Genomic DNA, 22,696 nt, shown 5'->3' with positions numbered 1-22,696 from the left:
AGATTATTATTATATCATTGCAGACATAATTATATTATATTATATTATATTATATTATATTATATTATCGTTTCAGCTAATTTATAATTATTATTACCAATTTGAGAATTATTATTTCTATTAACAATTAAATTATTTATTCATTTGAAGAGTTCAGATGCAAAAGCCTCTAATTGCTGTATAAAATTTATCTAAAATGAGCATTTTTATCAGGCTCCTATATTTATGTTAATTTATTTCACTTTAATGGCATAGACAAGGACCTATACATTGTCATTAAAGTAAAATTACTGAACGTAAACATAGGAGCCTGATAAAAATGCTTTTGTGATTCATTGTCTTTGTACTATTCTGCACAGTGACAAAGTTGAATCTAATGTATTCTAATAAGGTATGTTTGGACTGGCAAACCTCTAATACTCCTAGTACTATTGTGGCAGCATGTATACTCTACACAGTATGCAAATTTTCAACTATAGCTGCCAAAATTTGAGAGCACACAGTATGGGACACTGGATCCCCCAGTTTACTGGAAACACTGTCAAGTGCAATTTCAGTGTCTTTCTTGACTCACTGTTTGACTTTGCCAAAAGTTGAAGAAAAATTGTAAATAATTATACAGTATGCATACTGCACACTTATATTTCACATAATATTTAGACATACAGTATTCTGACATATTCATACAGTATTCTGACATAGCCATAAATGAAAAACTGACAGGTGTAGAAACTTACCAGCCACAGAATTGGGGCGGGGCATGAGGTAGAGGGGGATGGAGTGGGCGGAGTGAGAGACGGAATGCTCCAGACTCCTCTCTGGGATTTTGTTGAGGCTGTATGTAGAGGCGGCCATGTTTTCATCCACACGATAAAGAAAAGCGTCTCCACCCATTGACTTCTGTGCCTGCCAGAGTTTCAGGCTGCCCCGTGAGCCCTCGCTGTGTTTACCTCCATGCTCGGCGTTCTCTGAGTAACTTGTGAGCGTTGCTGCAAGAAAGCAATTAGAGATTTGAAACAGAGACATTTTTTGTATTTGTACATCAATGATAAGCATTCAATTCTGTTCCTAAAACAAGCTACAGAATATCTCTCACCTATAATGCCGCTGTCTCTGCTCTCCAGGGTGGAGGTGGGACTCGTGATTGATCCGTAAGCACAGTCTCTGGTGCCCATGTTACCTGGGGCTCCAGCGGGCAATGTAGAGCAGGGGCTGCCAGGAGGGGGCGACGCTGAGCTGCTAGCTAAGCTAGAGCAGGGGCTGATCCTCTGGGTCATTGAGATGCCCTAAACATCAGAAGAAAGACAATTTCACCCTCAAAATTACAGAGTTAGAGGATTACAGTAACTCCAACAGAGGTAGAGTGTTTCTCCTCACTTGCCACAAGAATCACAACCAATGAGTGAAACAGACAATTGTTGCAATTTTGTAGCCCTGGCTTGTCTATCCAAAGTGAAATCTCATTGGTTCAAAATCCTACTCCAAGTTCTATAATAAATATGTAGTCAGCCCTGAACTACCTCATAGCTATATGTTCAAAGATGAATAAATAAACCATTAATAATAATAATAGTACTACTACTAATAAATTATTATTATTATTGGTTAATTGTTCATCAAACATAGCTGAAGTGGTTCCAGTTTTATTATTATTATTAATATTATTATTAGTGCTGTCATACGATTAATCACATTCAAAATAAAAGTTTTTGTTTATATAATATATGCAATGTGTACTATGTATATTTATTATGTATGTATAAATACACACACATGCATGTGTAAATATTGGTAAATATTTTAAAAAATAAATTAAAAAAAATATTTACATGTATATATATATATATATATATATATATATATATATATATATATATATATATATATATATATATATTATATAAACAAAATTTTTTTAAGTATATACATGCATGTGTTAAATATAAACGTATGTTTAAATATAAACGTATGTTTGTTTATTTTTTTATATATAATAAATATTTTTTGTTTTGAATGTGATTAATCATGATTAATCGTTTGACAGCACTAATTATTATTATTATTATTATTAATAATAATATTTTAAGTGTTTTATGATTATGATTATTAATGTTATAGTTTGTATTTTATATTTGTTATTATTAAATTATAAGGGGGATATAATAAATGATAAAAACAGGAAATAATTATAATAGTTATTATTATTATCTATTTTGAGTAATAACAAATAGAAAAATAATGCTCATTCATATGCAAAGGCAGGATATTGCATGTTTTTCTAATAAACAAACATTAAAACATGCATTAGCTGAAGGTGTATTCACACACTCACTGGGCCTCATGAAACACTAACAGCATGTTTTGTTTGTTTAAACCTTTAGTAAAACCACTCTAACTTAAATTGTTCCATTCAATTCAATATGGCAATTTACGTAAGAATAATTGTACAAACAACTGACATTTACATGCTTGTGTTTCATGAACGAGGCCGAGAATGTTCACTCATTGTTACACTGCAGAAATGTAGCATTTTGAAGGATTTTTTTGCTAGATCAGTGCACCACTGCTTATACTGTATATGAGGGTCGTGTTCCAGAAAAGCAGCACCGTTGAATGACTTTCACACACAAAAATGCCCACAGAAGTGGAAATCTGCTGACTGGTATTAAATGATACAGTGCTGTCCCATATTTCTGCTGAGGACTGCACACTCATGTGGAATTATCTCTTTTTATGGCCTGGGCTGACTTAAACAATTTTTCCACTGTGACTCAATATTATGTAATTCAATACAATGTGAACTTTGAATTTTCAACTCTTAATCAAATGCAAAGAGGAGAGAAATGAGTGTATTATTTCAGCATGCTGTGGTCGGCTGCATGACATGAGCTACAAAAACAGACCAGGATGGTGGATCATTTTACCCTGTAGGAAGAGAGAGTGAGAAAGACAAAGTGAGAAACATAAACAGACAACAAGAATGATAATGAAAGAGTTACAGGAAAAAAGTAAAGAGGGAGTAGAAAAGAGACATGGAAAGAGTAAGTGGTTAAGCGAGTTCATGTCTGACTCTGGGTCTGCGGTGGAGGCCACATTAATGACATCATACAGACGGATATGAATATCAGTCAGTCACTGGTACTTCTGTCCAGAAAGTTGCTTTAGATAATATGTTTCTTGCAATCAAAAGAGATCCAGCTGCAAACCAAGAAGATGCTCCTTCAAAAAAAACAACAATTTAAGGATAAATTTGCTAATCACACTTGAAAATGAAACAAGGTTCTGATTCACAAACTAGGGCTTGATTCAAGTTTAACACTAAAAACACTGGAGGAAAGAATTGTGTCAAAACAATTACAAAGAAACAACAAGCAGCACACTGAATTAAACATGAATTTTTAAAGTAGAAGGACTGAAATATTAGCCAGGATGTGTTAGGAGCTTTTGCATTTGTAAATAAATGTTTTAATTAGGGTTGCCTATTATTTGTAAAAAAAAAAAAAAAAATTGTTTACATATACAGTGCACAGCATAAATGAGTACACCCCTCTGAATAAATATAAAAGATCTATTTTTTTTATTATTGATAATTTATTTAATTGATGGATGGATGGCAAAAATTAATTAAAACATATTAAACATATACTTAAAAACAACAAAATATATGCCAATATTTTCTGTAGGATAAGTAAATTAGCCAATTTTGTTTAAATTAAGGATTGCAGAAATGAGTACACCCAAGATTTAATTCAGAAACTGTATAATATTCTAGTACTTAGTATGCCCTGCAGAACTTAAAGTATACTGCTCTGACCCTTCTTGGCACTGAGTGTACAAGTTCATGACAAATTTTCACATCCTCTGTCCTGTTTAACTCCTGGACGACCTCCTTAAATGCTCTGGTCTTGAATGGGGGGGTTTTGCTCAGCTTGTCTCTACAGAATCCCCCACAGCTGCTCAAGAGCGTTAAGACCTTGGGAGAATGAATATCTTCATTGTCATGCTGAAAAAATGGCCATTAATGCAGGGAATGAGGGGAGGGTAGCATCTTCTGTTTCAAGTTTTTGTATTACATCACACAGTAGTGAGTGAATTCATGCCAGCATTGATAAAGCACAACTCCCTCACACCTTCAGCACTCATTCATCCCTGTATAAAAGCTTTACTACCACTGAACGTCACTTTGGGTACCAAGCACTTCTCACTGTACTCCTCTTCTAGCAACACCAGAATATGTTGGATGCTTTTGGATCCAAAATGATTGACTTGGTCTCTTGAGACCTGAGTATGGATTTACAGAAGTCTGTATTTTGTAGATATGGGCCTTGGAAGAGGTTAGATGAGTTTATTTTGCATTGGTTACGGTAGGTAATTCTAGTGGTGTATATGTGTGTGTGTGTGTGTGTGTGTGTGTGTGTGTGTGTGTGTGTGTGTGTGTGTGTGCGCGTGTGGAGAGAGAGATGATACCAATGTCTCTATGAATTTCCCCCTAATATTAAACCATTGACTATAGCCATTCAACATTACAGTATTATTGTGAGCTATCAATTTTAACATTTATTAGACTTCAAAAATAACAACTTCTAATTTAGGTGATTTTAAATCAATCTTCAAATAAACCTATTATAATAAATGTCATATTTACCCATGCCCTTCAGCAAGTAGGAAATATGCAGACATTGAATAAAGTTATCAAACACTCAATTTTAAATGAAATATAGATGGATCCTTAAAGCTACAAAAATGATTGATTTCTTCTTTTTTCTTTTGTTCTTTGATTAACAGACATCACAGCAGCTGGGTTATCAGGTTATTTTGGCTGCTTTAAAAGCATGCTTTAATGGCATGAGTTAACACATTAATTTTGACAGCACTAATAGATATAGATAAATATAGATATAAAAAAACATTAACCATTAACATTTAACCATGTTCCCTGACCTGTATGTTAATTCCATGACATGATATTTTTTCTATCATAGGATCAATTTAATCTTAAAATTCAAACATACAACAATACTTCTAAAGGCATTTTATCACATCACTATCGAATGGTATCAGCCAGAATTTCAATACAATTAATTATGTTAACCAGGCAGTTTCCTCAACCAAGGTATTTGTGAAAAATAATAATCTCAAACACAGTTTTTTTTTTACAATTGCTACAATTATTTAACACATTTAATTAGCTATGATACATATACAAAATATTATTTGTTAAAATCTATATTAAAAATATATTGTTATATTTACTTGTCTACCACAATAATATAAAGTACTGACAAATGAAATTAATTAGATTAAGTAATCAGTATAAAGAAGCAGTTAATTCTATTAAAACAAATAAGAAAATAACAGTCCTAGATCTAATCTAATATAATATTACTGTACTGTATATCGAACTGAACACACGTTGGATTCAATTTTTCTGTCTTGAAAGGTTTCTAAGCACTCAAAACCCAAAAGCAGATGTTCACTGGAGAATCATGGCTAAGATCAGTGTGGACTGTAAATAGACTAGCGGCAGGGGTTTCAGAATCTGCTGTCTGCGACATGCCTAGTTAGACCTGAACTGCATGAATACACCAGCGCAAACTGCTACTGTTCATCCAAAACCCAGATTTAGAGAGCAAGAACAGCAATCTGTGTTTTTGAGGTAGGGAGCCGCCCACTGACAAAACCCTGAGCTGCAGAGAAGCACCTCCCACCATCACTAGGCCAAAAAGTCACTTGAATTATTTTTAAAAGAATAATGAGAGAGACTGGGTGGCTGAGAGCACTGAATGAGTATCAAACCTGAGGGTCATCTTGTTCCTCCATGCTGTACTGTGCTCCACCAGGCCCTTCGTTCACTTTTTCCCCGAGCAGGAACCCCAGTCGTGTCATCAGTGTGTTGGCGGCCTCATCTACAGACGGAGGAGGGCCCAGATCCTGCCTTTCTTCCCCTGCGAGAGAATTAAAAAGAGCAAGAGAGGTAAAACCATGAAGTCAAAACCCACCTGAGCGGTGCGCTCCAATGCTGCTGTTGCATAACACACAGCTTTTTGTAAAACAGCATTAGACACTGGTTCCTCAACCAAGGCTGAATTTTTTAGATTGAAATGAGTGATTAGATGAAAAATACTAAAATCTAAAATAACCATTTTCTATGAGAATACATATTCAAATGCAATGTATTCCTCTGATGGTAAAGCTACATTTTCAGCAGTCATTACTCCAGTGTCACCTGATCCTTCAGAAATCATTCCACTATCCTGAAATACGAATGATTAGGCATAATCACATATTCATCATTTTGGTAGGATTTTTTTTTTTTTTTTAAATGTAGCAAATCTAAATCATTTTGGCATTCAGAGAAAATGCTTTCTTTGGCTTTTATGAAAACATATGGATTTTTATGATCCTTGCAATTCTACATTGTCCAATGCATACTTGGAAGTCTCCACCACATCCAGACTCTATGCTGCGTACCTGTGGTCTCTTTCAAATTTTAGTCTCAAACAGCTCCATTGGAATTGGCCACTGTCAAACATGTTTAAAAACCAAAAGTCACAGCAGATAGGGACATGTAAACCAGCCACACTGCCAAAAACACTGTTGTGAATTATCAGTGAGACCAGCCCAAAACCCCAAAAGACCTCAACTGTAAAGCACCGGGTCCCGCTAAACCACCTCACAATCCCTATCAGTAGGGTGTCGTAGTGTTTCACAGATGAAGCGTCTGAGCCTGTGCGTTCATATACACAGTCAAAGGCTGATCGCTAGACTTCAAAAGAAGAGGTGTCTAAATCCACAGTGAGAAGAGCTTTTTCAGGATTACTTTTTCTTCTATGCCTTTCACCACTCACCATCAGAACAGAGCCGAAGAGAGCTGAACGCAAAACAAACAGAGCCCTTCCCAGAAATACCAGGCGAGTTGCTACACCTCTAAGACACAGACTCATCTTACTGTCAAACCTGTCCTCAGAGACTTGAAACTTCTCTCAGATAGACCAAAGCCTCAGGCAGCAGCTACAGCTCGATTTTATAAGTTGCACTAAAAAGTAACTTTACAAACTGTCTGAAAGAAACCAAAACCTTGGTATAACAGACATCTGATGAGTCCTGAACAACAAAGATCAACACAATAGATGCTACAGCTAAATATGCTAATTCTGTCAAAGCATGTCAGTGGCTGTCTAGCTGAGCACCAAGGAATTTTTGGCCATCATAGGAGGATTTCAATATGCACATTTGGGAATAAATATGTTGGCTTTTTTACAATGTCTTCACTTAACTAGGCACAGCATCTCAAAGCATGTCAGTCATCATCTATGGCTTCAAAGCTCATGAGTTGAACACTTTTTTGGTAATCAAGTAACTGAGATAAAGTTGAAGCACTAAAATTACTGAACTAAGACAAATTAAAAACAAAAACAATACTATAGCAAACAGCAATAATGAAAAATATAATAAAATACAATAATAACAATACGAATAAAAAAAATAGAAAGCTAATTCAAAATATTAATAAAAAATGTAACAGTATATAAATAATAGCAAAATAACACCGTGAACCTGGAATTAAATGTTTTTTTCTAAGTTTCAATTTCTTTATTTCAAATTTATGCAATATCCTTTAATATTTAGGGGCTGTATGCACAGAGCTTAAAGTCAGCTAAAGTGAAGCTATTGATTGTAATGCATATTTGCTATTGGTTAGATACCAAGTAGGAATAAATCATACAGGATTTGTAAAAGCGATATATTTAAAACCAATGCTTGCCATTTTGCAAGTTTCGCATTTTGCTTCTGCACATGTCACTGTCTATGCAGACACTATTTAAAGCTGTGCAAAGAACAATGCTTTTTCCAGACAATATAAACAAGCCTACAAATTGGTTTCCTGTTTTAAATTTTGTGTCTCTATAATACAGGAGTTGACACATGGGAATTCGTTCAGTTGAACATTTTTTTTTTTTTTTTTTTGCAGTCGCAACATAAAAATGTTGCCATGGCAACTACAGATTTTCTAAAGATTGTGCTGAAGCATCTGTCTCTTTCATCCATCCTCCAACCAAACATTCTTCCTAAATGTTTGCTCCGTAGCTCCCTGGCTTCCCTGTACCTCCGGCGGGATGTATGTCACTTGTGACAGCATATAATAAAGTTCAGAAACCCGCTAATGACAGCAGCAGGAGCTGAAATAGCATAACAGAGGAAAATTCTGTTCATTACAAGCAGTAAGTTGCAAGGTTTGTTTTTCTGCACTCACTTTCTATTCTTTTGACCAACAATGTCATCCGTTTCAGAAAATGCCGTGCCTCTTCAAAAGTTCTCTTGTCCACAGTTGGTAAAAAAAGAAGGAAAAAATAAAAAAAAATACGACCATTCTGAACTGATGATTCACAAACATGCCAGCAACGTTGGTTTAAAGATAAGCCTGAGGATGCAAGCAAAAGAAAATATTCAAAAACATCCACATATTTTGTGGACCACAAACATATCTTGAGGCATAACCATAACCAATCATACATGCATACTCATGTATGAAAATCTTGTAGCTAAAAAAGCGCATTAGTGCACTTCTGTTTGAACTGATGAGCCATCTAATAATCAGACAGTCCACAGGTGTGGGAGAAAAAAAGAAAAAAAAATGTAAAAAAAAGGATAAACACAAGGTGATTTATGACCAACAGTTTTGTTATGGATGAAATCTTCTCCCTATCTATGTAGCGTTGAAATAAAAGTCTGGAAAGTGTAAATATTATTTGTAATTAATGTAATTAATTAAAAAAAAATATGGGCAATTTATTGTATTTTTTTTAACAAATGCATATTGTATTAATTGGTATGCTAATATAAGCACCTTGCCAAATCAGCACAGAATTGTTTAAAAGTAAATTTAGAAATTAATTAAAAATTAATAATTTTAATATAAATTATATATATATATATATATATATATATATATATATATATATATATATATATATAAATATTTTAGCATTTTAAATAAACACACCAATTATTTCATTCATAAAAATTAATTATGATATAATTATTGATGGCTTTTTGTAATAAATATTCATTTACGGGATTAATTTAATTTAATTAATTAATCAGCATATCATGCAATTAATTTGATTGCATTATTTAATCAATCAACATCCCTAGTATATGATAATCCATGAAAGTGCATTAAAAATAACAAATCACTGTACTCTGAGGTTTCTGTGTGCTATTTAAAATGACAAAACCAATGACGTCACCACAAACCTCAGATGTTTAAGTCGTACGTCTCATCTGTTAGGCCCCCATGGGAGCCGCTTAAAGTTCCACTCTTTCACTCCACCACAGAGCAACAAAATCAGCTCTGCTTCCTGTTTCGGACCCCCCTGGGTGAGAATGGTCCCATGGGAAAACGTGTTGTTTGTGCTTTCACGAGAGCAAAAAAACTTCAGCACTGCAGGGGTTTAAACCTCATCATTCGTCATGTCACTGCCTCTTGTAAAACCTACAGAGCTGCATCAGTTAGAGGAATGAAAATGCTGATTGGTCCAGTGTCAGAGGTTTGACTTATAGCTCTTGATATGCACTGCTGGGCTTTTAAAATCAGAGCAGAAATCACTGCTGTATAAAGGCAAGAAATGACACACAGCCCAGAGATGGGCACAAATACATCATAATGTAATTAAAATAAAAATACAAAAAAAAATACTGTGCAGAAAAAAGGTATTTACATCCAAATACAAAATACTATGTGGGAAAATATATATAAATACAAATACAGTATTTTGTATTTTGAAAATACACAAAATACATGTGATATTGGCCATACAGTGAAGTAACACCAAGTAACACCTGTTTACACCAAGAACGATAATTATAAAGATAACTATATTAGTGTATTCTAAGTATACAATGCAGTTGTGTCATCTGTCACTTTAAATGCTCAAGCTCTTTAAAGCAGAAATGATTCCAAATGGCTGTCAATGTTTTTATCATTCATCATTTTTTGCTATTCACTTAGATTTAGGATGTACTCACACTAGGGGTTCTGATCCATGCTCGATCACAATTGACCCCCAAAGTCCAGTTCATTTCACAAGTGTGACTGCTCTGTACTGTGTCCAGTAGGGTTCGTTTAACCACATGCGCCGGAGCATTGAACCGGTAATTTACTATTTTTTTGTATGCACTATTTGTACTGTATGTGCTATGCATTATGACAGCAAACATATTTATTACTACTTGGATATCACACTTTTCAATTTATTTAATTTCGAGTACATTTAGATTTAGATAGATAGTAATGATAAAAAGTTTAATGAACACATTTGACTAGCTAGTTGATAAAACAAAAATCTGACAAAAAACAAAACAAACAATATGCTATTGACTACTGCTAATGTTCCCCTTGCTAGTGCTCTTTTTTCCCTTTATGCTATTGCTAACTAAATGCAAATCTGAATGGTGTTCCATTTGAACATTCGAAGTACAACTGACCATGACATCCTCACCTTATCTCATGCTGCCTTTACAGGGTATCCCAATTGTTTATTTTTATTAATTTATTTATTTTTGTAAATATGACTTTTCTGACACAGCCCTTAACAAAACCACATGCAAAAAGCTGCTAGCGTAGCAGAGAATGTAACACTCAGCGAAAAGTGGAAAAATAGAATTGTTGAACTTCTAATAGCAGACTGCATACCGTCCCATTAAATTGCAGGGCAGCCAACTCTCTTTCTCAAGCACACATTATATGGCATCCTGTGCAACATTAATCTCTAACTGGACTTTGTTTGATTTTTTTATTTTTATTTTTTATTTAAGGTGTTGCATGTCATTTTTGGACTGTACCAAAGCATAAGAATATCTAATATCTAATAGATATCTAATATCTATAACTTGTTTGCAGACATTTACGAGACATGCTAAATTCACATAAGCCACATACACACTTCAATTTTTAGGAGTGACAAGTGCATTTAAATGGGGGAGTGAGTCCCGTTAATTATTCCATGTGTGTATGGAACACAACTCACTCCAGAAACTGACATGAAAGGCAGCATGGTAACCATAGCAACGTTGTGGCGTCTCAGAGAGAATGGAGGCCCGCAGATTAGCTAGTTTTGTCGAATGTGGTTGTCACTCCCATATTTTAATGAATTATGTGTGTACAGAACATGATTAAGGAGTAAAAGGTGAACTGACAACCGAATTTAGCTGCAGTGTGTACGTGGCCATATTTGCTTCTCTGAAAAACAATGCCAGTTATATATATTTGAAATGAGTGTTCCATGTCGGAATGTCTGTTTTTGTTTTGGTCTGTGTGATTCTGCCCACTTACAGTTTACCCAGTAATATTTTGACTCCTTGGGTTGCCATTTGGTGGGAAACAGTGTATTGCAGCCATTGAAGCCAGCAAAAGAACTGGGTCAGAGATCACAAATTTTAACCGACCTAAAAGCAGAATATTAAACACGGATAAAACAACTCGTCGCCTTACACTGTAACATCACCAGCTACGCTTATTACCTGTTGCATCTGGCAACCCGTGTGAGCATCGAGTGTGAGGAAGAGGGGATGGGAGAAACAACTCTCTCCAATATTTGGACTGCAGTACCCATTTCAACCACTAGCTGTCAATATTACATACTGCACCTTTAAGAAAATATGGTAAAAGTTGCCATTTTGATGCTAAGGTGTTCTGGGGAGTTATTCCAATTCTTAAGCTATTCTAAGTAGTTGTTAGCATGTTCCTAGGGTGTGGTTGCTAGGGGATAGCTAAGGTGTTCCAAGTAGTCAGCATGTTTCTATAGATAGAATGATAGAATGACAGAAAGAACAACGGAATGTTAGACAGGTGGACAGATGGATGGATGGATAGAATGATAGATAAAATGACTGACGGACGAATGGATGGACGGACGATGGATAGAACGACAGTTGACATGATTTGAGGTATCATCCATGTATCTAGTGCTTAGAGATGGGGGTTTGAAAAAGGAACAGAAATAGAGAGAAACAAAATGAGAGACAGAGAGGAGACACTAAACACAATCGGATGGGCTGAATTACATTTGCCTGCAAGCAATGCCGCTCCAAAAAAGTTCATGTCCGAAAATAACGTCCCAAAGCTGGTTTGAGTTAACCAAGCAAAGCTGCGAGGCTCACAGGGAGGAGAAGACGGCAGCACGATGACAGGGTGGCTGTCTGAACAGAGCGGCACAAAAAACAAGCCAAGCACCAAGCTGCAGACCGGCTGTGTTGGCGGTTTAGAAATAGAAGGCATGAGAAAAAAAAAAAGAACAACAAAGGGCCTTGCAAACAAACTCTTGGCTAAATAAATAGGCCAGAGAAAAAGCTGGTCTGTCATTGTGAGACATTTTAAGCATGAAAAATGCAGTGTCAAATGAATGGAAACACTTGAGTCTGGTAACCAACATTCTTCAAAATATCTTCTTCTGTTTTTCACAGAATTCTGGTTTAAAATGACATGAGCGTGAGTAAATGGTGACCTTTAAAACGAGCGGGAAAAATTTGAGAAGTTTAAATATTTAGCTAAAAAATAACATTGACTTTTGCGCATTTATCCAAGGTGACTTCTGCTGTATCTGGATATACATTTTATCAGTTCATGCATTTCTTAGCTTTGCTAGCACCATGCTCTACTGTTTGAGCTATAGGAATGGAAGACAAAAATAAAAGGAAAACAGAGAATATGATGAGAATTGATGATAACGTCCACCCTTTCCCGTTTCCTAATATACCCGGATTACATATATTATAATTGTAATTATGTATACTGTCCTCATGTCAAACATTGTTAAAGGTTAATCTACGAGTTTGCCATGTTATTACGATAACCAACGTGGATGTGCTAGCAAAAGTACTGAAGTCTGAACTGAAAAAAAGCTAAAGTAAAAATGTATTTGCCTTGCAGTATGAACAAAACGTGAACACAAGGTAAGCGGTACTAATGATGACTTCCATCTGAAGGCCACAGTAGCGTCCATCAATCATCGCTCTCGCTTCCTTTTCACCAACTCACACCATTCACACCCCGGCCATGCGTACATCCCATCTATTCTGAAATCTCCTCTAATCGAGACAGATTACACCCCAGGCGGGTCTCCAGTCCATCTCCATCACTCTAACTGATGCTCGGCCCATGTGGGAGCATCACAATTCAATGAATCAAAGTCAGCATGTGTGTTATTGGAGGATAAATTAAGAACAGCAGAGCGGATGGCATTCCAGATGTCCTCTTTTAACACCAGAACCATCTTTCCTTCAACAACCCTTTCTCCATCTCCACCTCACCTTTCTCTTCTTTACTGTCCTCCTCTTCTTTGTCATCATCATCATCATCATCTTGTTCTTCTTCTTCCTCATTCTCGTCCTTCCCTTCCTCGTCATCCTCAACTTCTCCTACCCAGACTTCCTCTCCGTACACCTCTCTCTGTCCATCTCTTCCATCTCCAACGATACCTTGTGCACCTCTGGGACTGGTGCAGCATCCTGACTGCAGCAAGGACTGATCAGACAGGCTCAGACTGGACGTACAGGCCCGAGATGTACAGCAGAAGTGAGACATCCATTGCCTGAAAAGTGAAGAAGTCCGACTTGGTCTTGTTGCCCCTAGGCTGGCTCGTCCTGTGCGGTCATACGGGCGAGACCGCTTCCTCCTCTGCCACGTGCATCTGGCCCTAGTCCCTGCACATGCCTTCCTGACTGTTGAAGTGAAATCCATAATCCAAACAAGTGGTTTTCCCTGCTTACATCTGGGGTCCAGCTCCACAGGAGAACGGTGAGAAGGGAGAGTCTGATCTGTTCGTTTTAGGGTCCTTGCAGTCGCAAGGACTCGGCGGAAAATGAGCACCCTGCTTTATTTCTCCTTCAGAACAGTTTGTGGCTGTCAGTGAATGGGGAGGAGAGGACTCCGACGGCGGTTTGGTTGCTCTGCTGAGCTTCAGAGAAACCGCTGGCTCAAGCTTTAACAGGAACCATGAGGAGTCGAAAGAGTCGAAGTCCAAACACCACAAAAGGAGGGAGGGAGCAAGTGAGAGAGTGAGAGCAGCAAGAAACCACTAAACCTATCGTTCTGTGTTGCCCGCTCAGTGCAGTTAAAAATGTTGGAAGTGCATGTGTCGCATGCACACACACAAGGCCTGCATAAGCAGAGAATGAAAAACCGTTAAACGAGAGTTTAGGAAAGGGTTAGACTTACCGGTCCAGAGCATATCCAGGTCAAGAATCCCAGCCAAGCCTGAAGTGACTTTGAGGAAAGCCAGCTTCTAGTTTCCAAAAGAAAAGGTCCCCCTTTTCCGATAGAGTGCATGTACAGACTGTAACATCATTAACATCTTCGGGACCAGAGATAAGAGATGGTCAGGACGACCCAAAACAAACAGAGAAGAGAAGAAAGGAACAAAACAGAAAAACAGATGGTAGTGCTTAACGAAGTGTGCAAGGATGGGGGTCGGGTTACGCTGTTGTTGGTCACAGGCACGGGGCAGCTTAAACTAAAGGGGGCCAGGGGTCGCTCCTCTCTGACCCTTACGGCCCCGAGAGATGTATTTTATTGGGGGTGAGGGTGTTTGGTCCAAGCAGGTCACGTTTCACCAAAACCCCAAAATGGTCAATCTATCATTTCTGTCTTAGGTGGCCTCCACTCCTACCAGATATTCCATCTCTGACCACAACTGACTATAATGAATAAAATATAACTCTATATTAAATAATTATTTATGATATATATAAATACACACACAACAATCAATATATACCCCTATACTCAACAACACACAAAGTTCATTTGTATGCCATACTTTCTTTTTTTCAGAACATTGCTGATAAGTGAATACAAAGCTTTTATCGTACTGCTAACAATTGTGGAAAAAAGGAAAGTGGGTCAGTCTATTGTGCTCGTACAAAGACCATATTTACATTCAGGGGATGCTACTGTTAGATAAACTACAGCTACTATGCAGATGCAACAGAGAATACAACATGGAAACAATGCAGTGTGTTTTAAATGCAGATGCGATGATGTGGTTAAAATGAGGTTTCATTCTACGCCACGTCTCATAGATTTTTTTTTTTTAATTGCTTCAAAGAACTGCAAACACATTAAGGAAAAAAATGAGACCTGACAAATTTTTTTCCTGACAACAAACCAACTGAGAAGCTTACAGAGTACTGACTCCTTTACCTACATGACACAACTACAACACTTCCTACTGACTTCCTGTGACAGAAACCCTGAGAGAACACTGAAATGGCGACATGTGGTAAAGAAAGAGAGACAGACTTCCCACGTACTCTTAAAAAAAAAAAAAACCATGCATATTATGGGAACAGTGACGCTCCGGATTCTGGCATCTTCTGTGAAACTCTTGCCAAATTAAGTGTGAGTCTGGACAGTGGGAAACACTTGGGAGTAAATAACCCAAGAAACAACAACTGAAAACAGGAAGAGAGACAACCCAACTTCCACTGAATAGGAGAAATCTATATTTCTGCATACAAAATTAAGGAGATCACCATTTGGTTTTGTCAAAATTTGTGGATTCTTGGATTGAGAGTCACACTGAATCGTACTGTTACATACTGTACTTGTCTAAAATGGTTTGCAATCATTTATGTGGTAATCCACAGCATGCAACATCGGCTGATAGAGCTTAATAGCTTAATTGGTCATCTTCTAAATGTCTTTTTGCTTTTAAAAAGAAAGTCATTGGGATCTAAAACAACACTGTGCCCCACTGACTTTCACTGTATGGAAAGCAAAAAAAAAATAAAAAAACAATACTAAGACATCTTTTAAAATATCTTTTATGTTTCATATTAGAAAGAAAGATTTTGAATGACAGCACGGTCAGTAAATGATGGGAAAATTTTATTTTATGGTTGGACTATTCTTCTACATCGTAAATGACCTCAAATATTCCTTTTAAACATTTTGAAAAATCTAATTTCTGTGACTGCCACAATTATTACATAATCATAATTATAATCATTAGATCAAATAATTAAACATTATTTTGAGTTATTTCATGGTCTGTCTGAAAACTTGATTCTGATTGGCTGGCAGGTATGCATTAAAACCGTTTAATGCACAGGTAGTTCCAAGTCAGATTAATCACCGTTCTATATTAATGTGCTGCTCTAACTGACACACACAGATGGACACACACACCACTCACAGAGAGAGAGAGAGAGAGAGAGAGAGAGAGATCCCACTGCGCACAGAAACTTTTAGGAGTTCAACGCTTCCCCGCGACTTTTATTTATAAAATGGATTAAAACTTTTAAGCAAAAGTGTCCTTCATACAAGTGCAAATAGTGAGGTACTCCAGTATAGCCAGGAAACAACACCTGAGGAAGTTAACACAAGCTAAACCAGTCACCATGGCAGGAAATTCCATTCAGCATAAACAATAATCAACATAAACAACTGATACACAATTATTTTTTTCTTAAATCATAATTATCAGCAGTGATAATTATATAAGTTGATGTTTTCTCAGAATACTATTAACCAGCACATTCAAACATCTCTCTCACACTTGTTTGTGTAGATGATGCTTGTTTTGGTTCTGTCACAAAACACAACAGCTGGTCAGTCTACGCACCCAACACCCATTAGAACTCATCGGTCACGATTTGTACACTGTGATTCCATTTTAATGAGGAGTGATGGCACATTTATGTCCCTGGTGATAAGGTGGCACCAGGGAGCGAATAGCACTCGACAACAGGCATCCTCATATGATGCGGGTAAGTTATGTAAAGCGTTGCCCTGGAGACCAAATCATGCGTGGACTGTATCCACAGTTGCCATTATTAGTTCCTGGGTGCTTTAATTCCATTGTGCTTCTGCCAGACAATCACACATATCTGCCACTTACGTTACATATCCATTAATCAAGCACCTTTTGATATCAAAAATCATTCCTAACATGCATTTCTTGACGGAGAAAACACAACAATTTTTAGAATGCCACAGAAAGATAATAGCACATGAATACACACACCCGTGTATGGACTCCTGGTGCCCTAAACTAAAGCAATTCAACTAGGAAAAAAATTCATGAGCATCTATCTTCAGAGTTATGAATTATCTTTAAAAAATCACATATTATTTCCTCTATGTTTATTCTATGTATATCATCTGCATGCAAATTCTAGTTACATAGCAAAAATTAAATTTTTTTGGGATGAAATTGTGAGTGGTGTCCAACTCACTATGACAGGGTTTTAAACTGGGGTTCTAAAACCCCTAGAGGTTTGTGGAGGAACTGCAAGGAGTCTGTGAGTTGATGGAAATTAAAAAAAAATTATAATAATTTAAAAGCGCAATAAATGAATTATTTTATATATATAAAAAACATATTATTTGTTTACCTGCATGTAATATGACTATTAACTGACATCAGAGAACCGTGAACATATAGATGTGTAGTTAAATTACTGAAATGTTAATTAAAATCTCACTATAAGCAAATATTTTAGTTCAAAAAGGCTCGGCTTCCAAAAATATTTGAGAATCCTTGCTTTATGATATTGACTCAGTCCATGGAATTTCAATGGGATATTTTTGCTCGTTTCAACATCTTCCAGTTGAAAATTGCAAGTCACAAAGCAAAATAATAGCATACAACTATAGCCACACAATTTAAGGTATCACTCATGTCACTCTGAATACTTACAGTCGGTTAGGAGTTCAAACCACTAACCCTAAGAACGAGCAACAGAAACAGTGATGCTTGACAAAACAAGTGTAACCAAATAAACGAGAACAAGTGTAAGCGATAATCAGAGACAAGAAGATTGGCAAAGTCCTCACCGTTTTCATCCAAAATCAGATCTCGCCTCTTCCTTTCTCACAAACAGATAAATCCAACTCGACATGTTCTCTGAATTTTAAGCAAACTGCTTCTCATCTGAAGCATCTACTCCAGTGATCTTGAGAAACTGATACTCAAGATGAGAGAAGAGGTGAGAGGAGGGATTTTAGTGGAGGGGGGGTGGGAGGAGCAAAAGAGAAGGTTGGAATGGGGATGGATAGAAATAAAACGCAGATCATGGCGCATGTGGAAGTCATGGTGTCACCTGGGACAGGAAACGAGGAGGTGTCACTTTTCCAATTATATCCCGTCTATCCCATGGCCTCTTAAAACACTAGACTATTTCCAGCCTGCAGAGGAGAGGTGCCACAAGAAGAGGGAGAGAGGTGGAAAGAATGAGCGAGAGTGACGAGGACAACAGTGTTTAAGAGCCTCAAAGATGCTGTTGTCATGACGAGGTGGTGCTTAACAAAGCAGAGGGGGCGGAGTCACACCATATGAGCTAGTAACACACATATGAATGAATTCTACCTTCTCCATCTGTTATAGGAATTATTTGGGAACTCCTCGTGAGATCTATTACAAGCAAGACCCAACTGACAGCCAATCAGAACAGCCCAAAAGATGTACAGTCTCATTTGAATATGAGAGTGTCAGATGCACACACACAAATACACTTAGTCAGAGCAGCTTATTAACACACCGAGTGTCAAAGCCAGCGCATACACACTGCATATTCTAGCTTTCAAACTCCATCCACTCCTTACTGTCATATGTCCCAGTCACAGATATAATTATCCATACAACACACATCCATCCATTCACATCCATTTCTTAAATTACCGATCCAGTCATCTAACCATTTAATAGTTAATTCACTGATACATTCATCCACATTCATCATCATTTAACCATTTGTTTGTTCATCCACTCATTTATCTATCCATTTGCTAATTCTCCCACCCATTCATGCACTCATCCATTTATTCTTCATTTCACTTATTCAATCACCCATGCATCCCTAATATATCCATCCATCTACATTAATGTTCAAAAGTTTGGGGTTGGCAAGATTTTAGAAAGTAGTCTATCATTCTCACCAAGACTGCATTAATTTGTTCAAAAATATAGTAAAATGTGAAAAAATGTGAAATATTACCAAATTTAAAATAACAATTTCCTGTTTTAATATATTTTAAAATGTAATTTATCCCATTCATCCCATCAGTCAACCTATTCACTCACACATCCAATCTTTTATCCATTAATTCCAGAATTAATACATTCAATGCACTCATTCTTTCATCCATTCTCTCCTCCATCCATCCACTAAACAAGAAAACATTTACTGCAACTATTCAGAAATCGAAAGACTACAATTCACTTATCATGCAAGCACAGTTATGCTATAACTAAAAACAGCATTAACAGATTGCACCAACACTTATTAAAGACAATGCAAAGGTCATGTCCCTTATTTATTAGGGGAGGCTAATAAAGAGCAAGTGTGTGTGTGTGCACGTTTACCTGCATGCAATTTAAAACTCTCAGAATGCTGGTGATTACTGTAATTGCACTGGTTACGATGGCTTGGGAGGTCAAAGGTCATTGTACAGTCACTGGAACGGAAGCAGTTGCTCGGCAGTAATTGCCATCATTAGCATGGAAATGTAGACTCCAGTTCCAGGAACTCATTCTGACCAAAAAAAAAAACAACAACCCTGAAATGTTTCAACTGGAGAATAACTCCAATGCGGGTTACCAAGACTATCCATCTGGACTGCCATGAGATCATGTGAGGCGAGTCTCCCTCCAGCTCCATCAGTAACTGCAGATTAAGTCATTCAAGACAAAGACACTAGATTTTATCTTAAGCCCATTAAACTGTTCTGCACAAGCGTGGGGTACTTTGTAGGAGGAAAAAACAAGTGTGAATAATGAAAGCATATGTAAGATCTGTGAGCACACACACACACACACACACACACACACACACACACCTTCCCTTAGCATGTTTAGGAGAGAAGTTGCAATGTCAGTGTGATGAGAGGGGCGGGGCTGAGAGCCGTGGGAATGCAGCAGTCTCGAGTCCCACGGAGGAGCTCCGGAAGGATAAAAGTAGAAGTGACGACAGTGTAAGACGAGAGAGGACCAGGCCTGGACTTTATTTTGTGTTTTGTTTGCGGCAGTTGTCCGCAAGGGGCTGCCGCTTTACTTTTATTTTGTGTTGGTTTATTTTATTAAAGTTTTATAACATTTTATTAAAACTTTGTTACAGTCAGATTCATGAACAATTTGTTCTTCTGAGTCAGATCTTTTCAATGAACTAGCTGTTCACACAACGGATTTTTTCACTCAAAAATTTTAATTCAGTTACTAATTGCTCATCTTCATGTCGTTCTAAACCCATATTACATACTTTCCTCTGTGGAACACAAAAGAAGATATTTTGAGAAATGACAAAATGCTTTAAAATATCATCTGTTGTGTTCCACAGAAGAAAGAAGTCATATATGATTGGAATTAAATGAAGGTGAGTAAATGTTGACAATATCAATTTTGGGGAGAACCATCATTTTAATGATTCATCCATGAATCAGACTGATTCAGTTCTAATTGATTCAATGATTCACAATGGTTAATAGTGTTTTTTTTTTGTTGCATAACAAATACATTTTACACAAAGCACTATAGTATCACTCCAGAAAAGTAATATAATATAGCAATATAGCATACAAATATGAACAATGCTTAAGATGCATTTACACCTTTTTGAAGCTTGAAAGCTCTGGTTATCTTTTATTGTAATTGCAAGGAATAGAATGATCAGTAAATTATATAACGTTTGGAATTAGGGTGAGTAAATGATGACAAAACTATCCCTATAAACCTTGGCCGATATGGCTGGTGGATTAACACAAACTATCTGTAAGCACATATTGCATATCCAGCAGTCAGGAGAATTCAATTAAATATTACGTGAAGATTATTGTGGGAAGAAAATGAACAGTGAGCCAATGTTCGGTGTAGCACTGGGCTGGTAAACAATACAGGACACGGAAAGAAAAGGAAATCACACTCTCCGTGCTGTCCTGCTTCCAGGAGAGTGTGGCTGAAAACAAGTCATTGTGTTGGAATAGAGCTTCTGCGGACAGGACTGGACTGGACGCGCTCAGTGGAGCAACTCGGAAATGATAAAAGCAGGAAAAACAATGCATGGACGGAAAAGCCACTGGCAGTGATCCAGGCTCACGGGGGGAGATGGAGGTTAAAGAGAGGATACAAAGAAGAATGTGAACTCAGTTCACTAAGTAATTCCTATTTCTGATCTTTCACCACTCCTATAGAGCAGGAAAGCACAAAAATACCAGAAAAAAATACAGGGAGAAAAAAAGGGGACAAAAAGATCAGGTCAGTGACCATATTAAAAATCTTGTCATCCACATTGGTGCCAAAGAGCAAAGTGTCGCCAGCCTTTATTCATTATAATAGACAAAAAAACCTTCTGTCTGACTGTTTGAATACAATGTTGCTGAACTGCCACTGATAGCATTTGCTGAAAACAACATGACACTCTCTGAGGATGTGATTAGCATTCCTGAAACATTAATGCTGCACTAACAGCACTTCAGCTGAAATACTTCTCCACAGAGACAAAAACTGGAAAACTGAAGGAAGAAAATAATATAATTAGTGCACCCTTGTGGCTGCTAACAAAAGTGCAGTGTCAAAGACAAAAGCATTACAACAAAGTATGGTCCTTTTTTATATATGTATAGTGCATACATGTATTTATTTATGTATAGGCAGTCATGTGACACTGAAGACTGAAGTAATGATGCCGAAAATTCGTCTTTGCATAACAGGAAAATATTACACATCAGTCAAATAGGAAATAGCTATTTTAAATTGTCATAACATTTTACAATATTACCTTTTTTGCAGTATTTTTGAACAATAAAATGCGGCTATATGGAGCAAATTTCAATTTTCAATAATTAAACCACACTAAATAAATGTGTAAATTGACATCTCTAAAAATAACACATTGCTACTTTGTTACCTCTCAAACACAAACACACACACACACACACACACACACACACACAAACTTGCTCACACTCTCTCTGTGTGTAAAGTGAAGGCATTTGTGCTCTCAGCGGGAGTTCAGGCATACAGCTGGAGTGTTTGAGATGGGAAGCAGGAGGTGGTTCTCGCTGACACACACACATACAGTACACAAGCCACACTAGAACAACTGCAACACACACCTACAAACACAAGCAGTGTTACCTGGCAGTCTCTTGAGTGGCTGTAGACGCATGTTGAGGGCCTGGTGGGACAGCAGAGGAGAGGAGGGGAGAGAGCGCGACACACCCTCCATGATCCGAATGTGCTGCATGCCCTCAGTCACCGGGAGAGGAGGGACAGCGTAATCCCCTTCGAACACACACTCGCCCTCCACAGAGTCACTGCCTGGAGAGAGACAGAAAGAGAGGCTGAGGCCACAAATGAATTCAAATCTGAATGAAGCGGAGATTCTAACACTTTACGTTAGCAAGATACACTCAAGAGACCAATCATGCGAGGACAAAGAAGGCTCATTTGCATATTGGAGTCACAAACACACGCATTTAGTCAGTTCAGCTTATTAACACTCACTCCCTGAAGAGAAAGATTGCTGTCATGTTTGTGTGAGTGGACATATTCTGCCTTACACACCTTCACTATTTTGACTGTATACTAGTTTGCTTAGCAAGATGACAGTAGTTGACCTGAAAGAAGTATGTGACCATAATAGACATTTTTGGTAATATTAGTTTGTGAGTTGCGAGTAATTCAGAAAAAAAAGCACA

General features: G+C 37.1%; 1 protein-coding gene across 1 annotated transcript in view; it reads right to left on the bottom strand.

Annotated features, from left to right (window-relative positions):
- Nucleotides 1-22,696, bottom strand: part of tanc2a (tetratricopeptide repeat, ankyrin repeat and coiled-coil containing 2a) — a 129,028-nt gene that overhangs the window by 26,250 nt on the left and 80,082 nt on the right. Inside the window, exons 4-7 of the mRNA XM_042728062.1 lie at nucleotides 22,134-22,316; nucleotides 5,797-5,945; nucleotides 1,097-1,286; nucleotides 738-989 (exon numbers count right to left, since the gene is read on the bottom strand). Coding sequence (XP_042583996.1) covers nucleotides 738-989; nucleotides 1,097-1,286; nucleotides 5,797-5,945; nucleotides 22,134-22,316 — 774 coding nt within the window. The remainder of the gene's footprint in view (nucleotides 1-737; nucleotides 990-1,096; nucleotides 1,287-5,796; nucleotides 5,946-22,133; nucleotides 22,317-22,696) is intronic.

Source organism: Cyprinus carpio, chromosome A3, assembly GCF_018340385.1.
Source record: "Cyprinus carpio isolate SPL01 chromosome A3, ASM1834038v1, whole genome shotgun sequence".
Lineage (NCBI taxonomy): Eukaryota > Metazoa > Chordata > Actinopteri > Cypriniformes > Cyprinidae > Cyprinus > Cyprinus carpio.
This window is presented reverse-complemented; position numbering and strand designations above follow the sequence as displayed.